Below are 11,247 nucleotides of genomic sequence, written 5' to 3' on the forward strand. Positions count from 1 at the left end.
GGGACTTTGCGGTAAAAATTGAACTTGGGCAACTGCATCAATAAAAACTATATAAAAAAAGTGTTATTTTCACTGTTGGTCTTGTTTGCTTTTGCATGTAATTTATGATCATCAGATCAAAAATTACACAGTTTCAGAGACATTTAAAAGTTACATATAGTCACTTTAGAGAACATCGACAATACCATGTTAATCAAAACATTATATAATATTAATCTCATAACATTTATGTAAAATATAACTACATGCAGGCTCCACTTGTTAAAGATACAGGTATTTTTTTGTACCAATACTGACCAGTGATTGGTTGGCCGGCTCTCACTCCTCCAATCACTAAGCCGCTCTGGCTCCGCCTGCCACATCACTTGCATAGCGGAACACGGAACAGGAATTCCTGCTATGCGCCGGTGACCGCGATCTGGTGTTCCAGATCTGTTGCCTGGCGACGAGTGGCGATCAACTAACCAGCTGTGAACAACTTGGCGGCAGTTTATCCGAAGACACACAGCTGTTTGGGTCATTGTCAGACGTTACTGGCGGTGGAGGAAGCCCTGATGCTCTGAGTTGGATCCGTGCCTTTTCTCCACTCTTCACAGGGATTAACTAGACTAGCTTCCTCTTGCTAAGGGGTTTTACAGATACGATTATGGATTTGTTCGGGGTGTTGCATTTGGACGAGCTGTCCCACGGACTGGCAAACTTGTCAATGTTTCCATACTTTGACATGGCGCACTACATCGTGTCAATCATGGCTCTGAGGGAGCAGCCAGGTAAGTGGCTGTCTGGCGCAGCAAAAGTTCATGAACATTGTAACAGGACACGTGTCACCTAGTTGGCTTAGGGCAACTTTGACAAGAGACATAACGTTATCCTGGTAACGTTAGTTAGCTAGATCTCCATCAAAATACCACGCAGCCTCACGGGATGTTGTAATGTAACTTGAAAACACAAACATTTACCTTATTGGTTGGCTAATGAATTTAAAATTAAAAAAAACTACAATCTCTTTAAAAAAAAAGTATAAATCCCAACACCTCTTTTGTCTGATTGTGTTCTTTTCTGGTGATGAGTTCATCAAATAAAATGTTTACATTCAAACTGTCATCCTCACCAATTTAACTTTTGTGGCTTGACAGTTAGCGTCACTGTGAAGAATGGATTTGATATGGATGACTCATAATAGCCCTATTTTATATATTATTATCCGTTTAATAACATATACTGAGAGGATCTATTTACATAAATCCAACTGAGCTAACTAGCTATGTTATGTCCCTGAGATAGTGTCTACAGGGACAGGTGGACTTTAACTGCGTAGTGAGTCCATGTTCCACATACACAAACATAGAAGAACACACACACACACACACATGAACAGTCCATTGTAGTCCCTCTGCTGTAATTCTACAGTCTATTTTGGGACTTGCCTTTCAAAGCATCTGAGCTGCTGTGACCTTTAACCCCTCGTCCTTTGCTCTCATCTATCTATCTACGTAATTAGACAAAGAGTCAAAATATGGACAAACAACATGCTAGACATCAGCATACACAACATGCAGTCCTTATTACAGAGACAATAGCAAAAGCATGCTTTCAATCTCAGGACCATTTCAAAAGAAATTCAGTAAAACAGGAATAAAAGTCAAGACACAAAAAACACTTGGGGAGCCAGCTCAAGTTCTTATTTTCCCCAAAAAGGAAAGGAATGCCCTTAACCCAGTTAACAATTCCCTTTCTTTTCTTTTTCCTGTGTCATAACCAAAACAGTTCAGTTGTTGCTGCTGCAACCTGATCCAAAACAGTCAGTTAAGCCTTAACCAGGACAGCATATCTCCTTCCATACACACAGACATTTATGATCTAACCTTGTAAGCAATAAATGGCACCTTGCTCGTGAAACTTGATAACTAGATAAGAAAACAAGTGGCTTATCTCTGGTTATTTATTTTTTTAGTCAAGTCCCCACAGACTGAGCTACCACCGCCCCCGTACTTAAATGTCAATCAGTGGTTCTCTCTTCAAGACCAAAAATAACCAGTGATAATCCACTATTTTTCCCATCTATTTACGTATCTATTTCTGAAGAGAGAAGGGATGTCTGTTGATGTGTTAGATAAATGCTGCTGTAGATATCTGGATCAATGTTTGTATTGTGGATTATGTGTCATTAAATATGCCTGTACTGTACAACAAATTGCCTCTCGGAGACATTAAGGTTTTCTAAGCCTAAGTGTCTTATTTACAAGGTTAAATCACACGCATTTGTATTGAAGGAGATATGCTGTCCAGGTTCAGGTTTAAATGACTGTTTCTCATCCGGTTGCAGCTGCAACAACTGAACTGTTTCTCAATCTACAAGACTTGTTTCAATATCACCTTCATTCTAGATTTATATGCATGTAAATTCCCATGTACAGACTTCACAGTCAAAACTGATCTCAGATTAGAACAATTGCATTTTGTTTATGGCTTTGAAGAGAGAACTATTTCCAAAAAGGGAACTGTGTTTGGTTTGTTTTCATTTCTAGGATAACTGAAGAGAAACCCACTCTGTATCTTCTCATTAGAGATGATAAAAAGAGCAAGAGAGGAAAAAAAGGAATTGGAAATACAACCAGTATGACATGTTACAGCTGTGATAAACTTGGCTTGTATTCCTCAAATTTGACTTGTAAATAAATGTGTCTCCTTCACATGCAAACCAGGAAACAGGATGTTGATCTGGTGTAGCCCAGCATGTCAGAGTACTCCAACCAGTGTATTATATTTCAGTGTAAAGTGAAGCAAATTATAGTTTTTATATCTAAAAACTGAATATGTCCTGTATTGAAATTATGGTTTGAAAAAAAATGACCACCTGTTAAATGAAAAATCAGTGTTGTTTAAGTTTTTGCTTGGCCAGTTAGGCGTAGACACTGTCTGCAGCCGTTTGTTTTGCTCTGGAACTAAAAGTGATGACATAACAACCCTATTTACTATGTAAGCAGTGTGCTGCGTATGTGAACAGAGTGCTACTACTGCAAGACCAAACACAGTAATACTGAACATTTCTGTCTCATGCAGGCTGAGGCTCTCGCATGAGGAAAGGATATGTAGGACAGTCAGGATGGTGGCATATTTTATAACTGCTGTTTTCTTGTCTGACAACTTGGTTTATTTGTTTTATTCAAACTTCCTCCTCTTCTAACTGTCGTATCTAGTTTTGAACCACAAATGTTCATTACACCAGACTTCATGTACACACAAAAAAAAAGTTTGGTTGTGTCACTGTTGCAAAACTCATATCACACACAAAAACTGGTAAAATGTGTTAATAGTGACAGTACTTTGATGCTGCAGTTTCGCTGCCACACTGTACGTCTTGCTATCGTTCCAGTTACCTTGATCGTATGAATACCTGTAGCCTAGCAACCTGTGCCGACGATGATGCGGCACTAAATCTGAGTTCTTTGCAATCAGTTTTGAGCAGTAGCGTTAGCTTAGCTCAATGAACCTCCAAGTATTTTGGCTAACACTGGTATAAGCAGTATGAAAATGTTTGCTAGTGTCTGACAGCAATTTACTGCCGAACTGAGTGGCAATTTGAAGGACGTAACATTCAAGTAGTTTGTTTACTAGAGGGTTCATTTGTTTTCGGGGTGACAAGATGGTAAATGGCAGAGTTAGCCTCGAACAACAAAAACTACGCCGGTATGGCAGCATTTTGGATTTGAAGCCAGTGAAAGAGAGACGAGCGTGTATGAACACTCCCGGTGTGAAGTCATGGCTTAGAGTTACAATACCGCAACCAAGTGGACTGAGGTTGTTACACTCTCATTATGGGCTCTTCCATCTCACTTGGTAGCTGCAGAACAAAAAGTGCAACACCTAGTCAAATTTGGTTAATGGGTCTGATCCGGTGTTTGGCCTAATATAAAAACCAGTTTCCAGAACATTTTTTACACTGGCCCGAGCCTCGCCAATGGGGAGAGTTGAAGGGAGAGACACTGTGATGTAAGAAGAGACAAGTGCATACCGGTGTTCTATTAACAACGGGAAGGTATTTACTTTATTTTGGCCTGCTCTCCAACACTGTCAGTAGTTTGAGCAGCAGCAGTGGCTGATAGTTTTGAGACTATTAAGGAACTTTACTGGGACTTAGGCCTACACTTCTCGAGGATATTATTGTCACCTCTATTAATCCAATTAAAAATCAAAAAGCGCTCCTTATAACTCCACAAGTTGTCTGAGAAATAATCCAGTGAAAGTTGTCTGTACTTTTGCTGATTCGGCATACTTTTAATGTTGCTATTTGCTGCAATGTAAACAAATATACCGGTGGCCTACAAAAAGGCCTCAAGTAGTAGGCCAAAGCAAACTGACCGATTCCGTGGCAACAGTATACTTCCTGTTTACATCCCCCAAAGTCCCCAAATTAAGGGATCTGTGGTTCCAAAATGTAGAGCATGGTTATCCCTCAAATACAATGAGTTTCAAAATCCATTAATAGTCACTTAAAATATCCTATCAACATTGTTCTTATATTCCTTATACACTGACACTTCTCTATCCATTCATATATTTACGTCCATATATGTGGTTGGCTTTTTTTCACTCAAATGTGGTAAAATGGGTCTACGTTACCATAGATGTTGTCAGAATTCCTGCCTTTTGTTTATAATATTGACTCAGTAATGAAGTTATGGAGATCACATAGGCATCAAAGAATGTGTCTTATGTAATTTAATGTTTAAGATGTCCATGAATTGTTAGCAGTTCCAACAATGAGACTTTTCCTTTCCCCTCTAAATGTCTTCAATTGATTTATTTAAATAAATAATTAAAGCCCAAAGTGGTCAAAATATCTTTAATTTCACGAAAAAAGCAAAGATTAGATAAGAAAAGTCAGAAAGAAATTCAAGATTGGTGTATCAGAACTTTGTTGTTTCTTCTTTCCTGCCCCATCAATCATCTCAGGTCCATTATATTTATCTGATGACCCTAAGGTGGGGTCCAACCCCTAGGATGGAAACAACTGGACACATCTGAATGGTACTTTTGATACCTTAAGTAAATTATTTTCTTACTTTTACTAAGTACTAAGTAGGATTTTGAATGCAGGTTTTTTATTATTACTTTCCATTGTTGTATTGCTACTTTTAGTATTTAAGTTATTTGACCATTCTATTTTAGCATTAGAAATGTTCAAAAAAATTAAAATTGTTAGATGTTTTCATTTAGAAACTTGAAAACACAATGTTGTACACTGCTATTTTTTTAAACTAGTGATAATTTAAACTGCCTCTCTAACATTTCCATGTTCTGTGAGTGAGAGCAAAGTAGCAGACTAAATCCAGTGGGAGTCTGCAGAAGAAGCAGATAGAGCTATATATATATATATATATATATATATATATATATATATATATATATATATCCTCCTGGTGTACCAATCTCTCTCCAGGAGTCTATAATCTGTCTTTAATCCTCAGATTACCAGTATGGTCCTGTGTGCAGCCATAGTGACTTGTGGCAGGTGGCTCAGGGTTGACTGAGCACTCAACCTGTGTGAGGTCAAGATAACAAGTATATCTTAGTGTACGTTGGTGACATTAATTGTGGTAGAGTCAGACAAGTCGGTCTTAGAGTTGTACAAAGGATATAAAAACTCGCAGTGTTAGAGTTTTGTCAATAAAACCTGTGTTGACACTTTAACTAAATAATAGTTCAATCAAACTTCGTTTCTTAGGATTTACAGTAAGAACATTTAATTCCATAATATCAGGAAAAAGGAATACAGTGTTTTTTTTTAAACAGAGTCGAAGCACAGAGGGAGCGTTGAGCAGCCGATCGTTGTCTGCAGTGAAGCAATGTGGTTTACAACTGCCAATGTCACGCCTCTGCACTTTGAACTGTACCCCCAGAAGCAAATAATGTAACTGTGCTTGACAAGCATCTCTTTATTTGTTTCCTATTACCAGCTAATATTTACACAGTTATAGGGACTAGTAGAAGCATGCATCAGACGAGGCTTGTACTACAAATCAAGATCAACATGACCTGGATTTATTTTAGTTACCCGGCTTCACCTAATCCAACAACCTCGGTTCTGCATAACCTGTGTACCGACGGTGGTTAACAACTAGTTCAATTAACCCGGGGTTTCCCAAATTCAGCAATGCGCGTGTTGACATAAAAGAGGCGGTGTTTGCACAGCACAACCAATCACAAACATCTACCAGAGCTGCATATTTTACACAAGAAGCGCAAGCTATAATGCTACTTAAATATGAAGAACACAGACACGGTTTTACAGGCAAAACACAATACAGTCGCTCCTTCCTAAAACAGTAAGGAAAGCTGGCAAAAAAAAACTGACGCTGTAAATGCGTAAATCACAACGCTTATCAATAGCACTTCCCCATCAGTCAGGCACAAGATCTGACCATAATCACACTTGGGCTTTCATAATCTGTCGTTGTTTTAGCCTATTATTTCAGTTGCAACCCTGGCATTGTAAGCGATCGGGAAAGCAAATAAAATATATAAAAACATAAGTGAAACCGATGTGAGCATTGGCAATACGCGGCTCAAGAAGCCGACATTTAACCTATACAAAATCGTAGGGTAAACTCACTCAGCCTACATTTTAAAATGTTTTTATATTTTTTGATTTAACGGGCAATATCACCATCACCAGACTCCATTTAAATAATCAGTACTCTGTCATCGTAAAACACAGTAGGCGGTGCTTTTCCACAGGTTGTTTTCTGACATGCTCCCGGCCAGGTTAGGTGTTAGGTTAGGCATAAGTTACCACGCTGATTTAACCCGGTAACAAGGGATCCTCCGCCGTGAGACACAAAACCCTGGGTTGAACCTGAAGTTACCTCCTTTATGCCACAACTTGCTTCATAGTATGCATGTATCAAACTCCTCTTCTTCTTGTAATACCCTGATATGCTAAAGTAGAATTGGTTTCTACAACAATACTGTAGACTTCACTTGTAGTGAAGTATACATTTTTTCATATCCACTAAGCCTGTCTCTTAGGTATTATTTCTGTCATTATGTAAATCCTGATGTTTAATGTTTATTATGGTAAGCATATAACAATAACAACAACAACAACAGTGATTGCAGAGTGTTCCCCACCTCTTACAGTTCTCTAAGCACCCTGTAGGAAGGCAAATACAGAAAATATTCTAGGAGACTTGAGGAAATCCACATCACATTGAAAACTATACTTCTGTTCTTGTGCAGGCGTTCTTGAGGTTTCCAGAGTCAGCCCCTTAGCCTGCTGGTTCAGCTCCATGCTCTTCTGTTTTGGTGGAGGTGTGCTGTCTGCCTTCATGCTGGCCGAGCCAGCCGTTGCACCTTTGTCCAACAGCACCAGTGTTCTGCTTGCTTCAATCACATGGTAAATATCTTGAGACTGAATAATCTAGTATAAAGGTTGAGAAAAGAGCAAGAGTGAGAGGCCAACTGCAAGCTAGACATTGGATGAAACAGAGTAGTCATTGTAAAGTTCCACCTCTTAATATGGAGCCTTTGGTACCCTCTACTGTTGGCTTATATAGTTACACTCTCCTCACAAAGAATACACTGTGCCCTCTGCTGGTGTAGTCAGGTACTGTCACAGTGTGTGATGAGCACAATGTTTACACACCGCGGGTAGCAGTGGTGTATGTATGTGTGTTTGTGTGTACTTTTCATTTGAACCATATGTGTCTCTACAGGTACCTAGTGTTTTATTGCCCCATGGACCTGGTTTACTGTGGTGCTGCCGTGCTGCCTCTCAGGCTAGTGCTGTCAGGGATGAAGGAGGTGACCAGGACGTGGAAGGTGCTCGGAGGGGTTACCCAGGCCCACAGTAAATACAAAGACAGTCTGATGGTTATGATTGCCGTTGGGTGGGCTAAAGGTCAGTACCTAGATGGTGCATGCAGGATGATTTTAAAATAGATGTATATGTGTGTGTATGAATAATACAAATCTGTATCAAGCAAATGTGTCTTTCCTACTAGGTGCTGGAGGTGGTCTGATAAGTAACTTTGAGCAGCTTGTTCGAGGCGTATGGAAACCAGAGACTAATGAGCTCCTCAAAATGTCTTAGTAAGTATTCTACAAGACTCTATCAAAACTATAATTGTGATTGTTGTGCTTATAAAACTCCATTTCAATTCACTATGAGTTTATTGTGAAACCTGTTGTGGTTTTACAGTCGGTTATGTGCTGGACTTTTTCTTGGCCTGGCTCAGTCACTCCCTGAAATCTCCACTGATTGCCCGATTAAAAAATAGTCTGGCACGTCCCCTCATGCAATACTGCAACTTGTCATGTTTACACTTTGTTTTTTTCACATATTAAACATACATGACAATAACTTATGGATTATTAAGCTTTAGAGTTGCTAGTAAGCGGATTGTGTTACCCATGCATAGAACCAGGAAAGCTATTATTCCATCCTGCCAGTCGTTATGCTAAGCTAAAATAGGCTCACCAGCTCCCGGTTGTACATTTTCATATTTACCTTACAGACAGGATAGTGGTATTGATATTCTCATCTGTCTTTCTGCAAGAACGTGACTAGGTGCATTTTCCTAAATGTCGAACTATTCCAATCCAAGCCGCTAGCACCTACTTTACGTAAAAAAATCTTATCAAACATGTTATTTGTGTAGAGAGACAGTGGAAAAATGTACAAAATCAGCAGGGGAACAAATTTTTCCTTTCCCTCTACAGTGATAATGTGTGTCTCCAGTTTAGTTCATTTGTGCATAATAATTCAAGAACATAGATATGGTGTGTGTACAAAGTTATCACCCTTACTTTTCGTTGATTTATTTGTGTCATCTATTATTTCACGACCAACTCTAATTAACATAACATAACCTTGTATTGCATGTCTGTTTAGCCCCACCAAGATAACCCTGATAGGGGCGGTGCTGTTTGCTCTGCAGCAGACCCATTATCTGCCTCTCCAGAAGCACCACCTGATGCTCATCTACACCACACTCATCGTCGTCAACAAGGTCAGTGTGGTGTTTTTGGTGTAGCTCATACTTGACATTGACCTTAAGAGTAAACACCCACGATGATAGTGATTCAGATTCAAATCAAATATGTTATAGAACACAAATTCTGTATGTATGCACCAACTACCAAGGCATTCTCCTTGTAAGTGTAACTTACTTTGGTTATTAACCCTTTTCTGATTCTGATTCTGCACCAGGACGGTGTGTTTTGGTCTATTTGACAAACTATGACAAAGACTATTTAATACATTTCTTGGTTTATTATTTGATCTTAACTCTGGTCTAAAAAATGTGTTGGGGCTGTAGCTCCCTCCAAATCTGTGGTGTCTTGTCTTTTAAGTGACCTTTCTCCCTCTGCTTTTTTGAAGTTTTAGCTGCGATGACTCACATTAACTCAGTATTACCCGTAGGGCTCAGGCTTTTGCATCATTTTCATCAGCTTGCATCATCCTCTCTTCTCTGGGAAACTTGTGCTCTTGACTGAGACACAGATAAATCTACCATGTCTTCTTTCAACTCTCGTTCTGTTAGCTCCCTCCGTCTCTGGTCTGTCACATTACCGCTGAGCCATTTCATCAGATTTAAAGAGTTGCGTCCAAATCTGCTGTTTACTATTTTGTGTTCCTGATGATGCAGATATGCACTCATCCCTTAATGAGAAGTAAATACTAATGCGTTATCCGCGTGCTTAGTGTGTTTATATGTAAACTAGGCCAACATCACTTTGGCTAGCCATGAAAAATTACAAATTACATACAACTGCAGAGTCAGCTAATATTTCAATGTAGGTTTATTTATTTGTTTAGGGTCCCCATTAGTTGTTACCAAAGTTCCTGGGGTCCACACAAAAGATAAAACAAAACAAAACAAAACACCACAAGCAAGTTTAACCATACTAATTATAGCTGCTTTAGAGCTAGCTGCAATGGTGAAGGAATTTGAGACAGAAGTGGTTAGACGGTCAGATATTTTATTCTAAGCCTAATAAAACATTTTGTTTCTATCTTAACACATTTAGTCAAGGATGATGCTGACAGGCTCCTCTGCCTCACCGTTCGCTGGCATTGAGTCGGCCATCTATAAGACCCTTTTCACCGGCCACTCCCCTTACGCTGCCCTCACTAGCGAGGAAAAGAAAGTGTGCATCAATAACGGCGCAACCAACGGGACGACCTCAACTGCCACAACCGGTGGGAAAAGAGTAGCGGGGAAGAACACCCTGGTTTCTCCTGTCAACGGACAAAGTAGATTGCTCCAAGCCAAAGAAGAGTCAGAGAACGCAGAGAAAACAAGCTGTAAGAAGAGCAACTAGTCAGCCTCTGCCCCATAGCAACATTTCACCTCTAAACAGGGTTATAAAGTCATTTCTGATTCAGATTGGTTGCTTCAAGACTTATTTTTTTGTTTTTGTTCCATCTAATTCCTGGGAACAAAAAAAATAAAAAAATGTAAATCTGCTGACTCCAAAACTACCCTGCACCTTATTGTTGGATAATCACCCCGTCCTTAAAGTACTGTAATATTTTTATGCTGGATCGGAAATTGATACTATCCTCGAGCAGATTTCTCACTTGCAGTAAAATGTGTAGCTTGATTTTTTAAAAATACATATTTATAATAATTAATAATTTACTTTCTGGGTTTTGGGAACACCTATGCACCTGCTGATCTTTGAATGTGTTCTGCTTTGTGTAAATGCTGTTTTTCATACTTTGAAATTATTGGAAACAATTTTTTAAAGAGAGATTATATTCTATATATTCTATATTCTAGTCTTCATACTAAATAATTGCACTCTTGAATGTATTTGAAAATGGATGACATATTTTTATGGTATGCTGTTTATTCTGGAAAATGCTTTGAATTACACTTGCAAGCATGAGAATAAACAGGTTTACATGCATTATAAAATGTGTTTTTGTGATTTCTAAATCTGACAGATTTGTACAGTTCAGGGACTATGGACCCAAGTCAAAACTACCTCACTTTAAAGCCCCAAACAGATCATTTGTCCAATTTTAAAATGTCCCTGATAGAAAGCTCCTAATTAATACAGAATTAAACATCAGGTAACAGTCAGCACATCTGTTAATAGTATCAATGGTCAAATGTTAACTGATATCTACATTAGCTGCTGGTGAATTGATATAAAGCAAAGTGTCTAGAAGTAACCTTCTTTAAAGGCTAAAACATTGCATCAGTGTAACATCAGCACCTGATTGATACCTCA

At 38.9% G+C, this 11,247-nt stretch overlaps 1 protein-coding gene across 3 annotated transcripts; it reads left to right on the plus strand.

Annotated features, from left to right (window-relative positions):
• Window positions 1–385: 385 nt before the first annotated feature.
• tmem38b (transmembrane protein 38B) lies at window positions 386–10,928 on the plus strand. 3 transcript variants are annotated; one of them, XM_034896568.1, is made up of 7 exons: window positions 387–770; window positions 4,957–5,049; window positions 7,243–7,399; window positions 7,719–7,903; window positions 8,007–8,094; window positions 8,897–9,014; window positions 10,036–10,928. In XM_034896568.1, the coding sequence occupies exons 3-7, from the start codon at window positions 7,293–7,295 to the stop codon at window positions 10,327–10,329; spliced, it is 792 nt and encodes a 263-aa protein (XP_034752459.1). In that variant the 5' UTR covers window positions 387–770; window positions 4,957–5,049; window positions 7,243–7,292; the 3' UTR covers window positions 10,330–10,928. The 3 variants fall into 3 exon arrangements, with proteins under 3 accessions (XP_034752458.1, XP_034752459.1, XP_034752460.1); XM_034896569.1 differs by having other exon boundaries at window positions 4,957–5,031; XM_034896567.1 differs by lacking the exon at window positions 4,957–5,049 and having other exon boundaries at window positions 386–770.
• Window positions 10,929–11,247: the final 319 nt, after the last annotated feature.

Source organism: Etheostoma cragini, chromosome 16 (genome assembly GCF_013103735.1).
Source record: "Etheostoma cragini isolate CJK2018 chromosome 16, CSU_Ecrag_1.0, whole genome shotgun sequence".
Taxonomy (NCBI): Eukaryota; Metazoa; Chordata; class Actinopteri; order Perciformes; family Percidae; genus Etheostoma; species Etheostoma cragini.

Coding starts and splice junctions, on each gene's coding strand:
- tmem38b (XM_034896567.1), top strand. CDS start 647: ATGGATTTGTTCGGGGTGTTGCATTTGGACGAGCTGTCCCACGGACTG. Junction 7,904..8,006: donor TGCCGTTGGGTGGGCTAAAG/GTCAGTACCTAG, acceptor CTTTCCTACTAG/GTGCTGGAGGTGGTCTGATA. Junction 8,095..8,896: donor GAGCTCCTCAAAATGTCTTA/GTAAGTATTCTA, acceptor ATGTCTGTTTAG/CCCCACCAAGATAACCCTGA.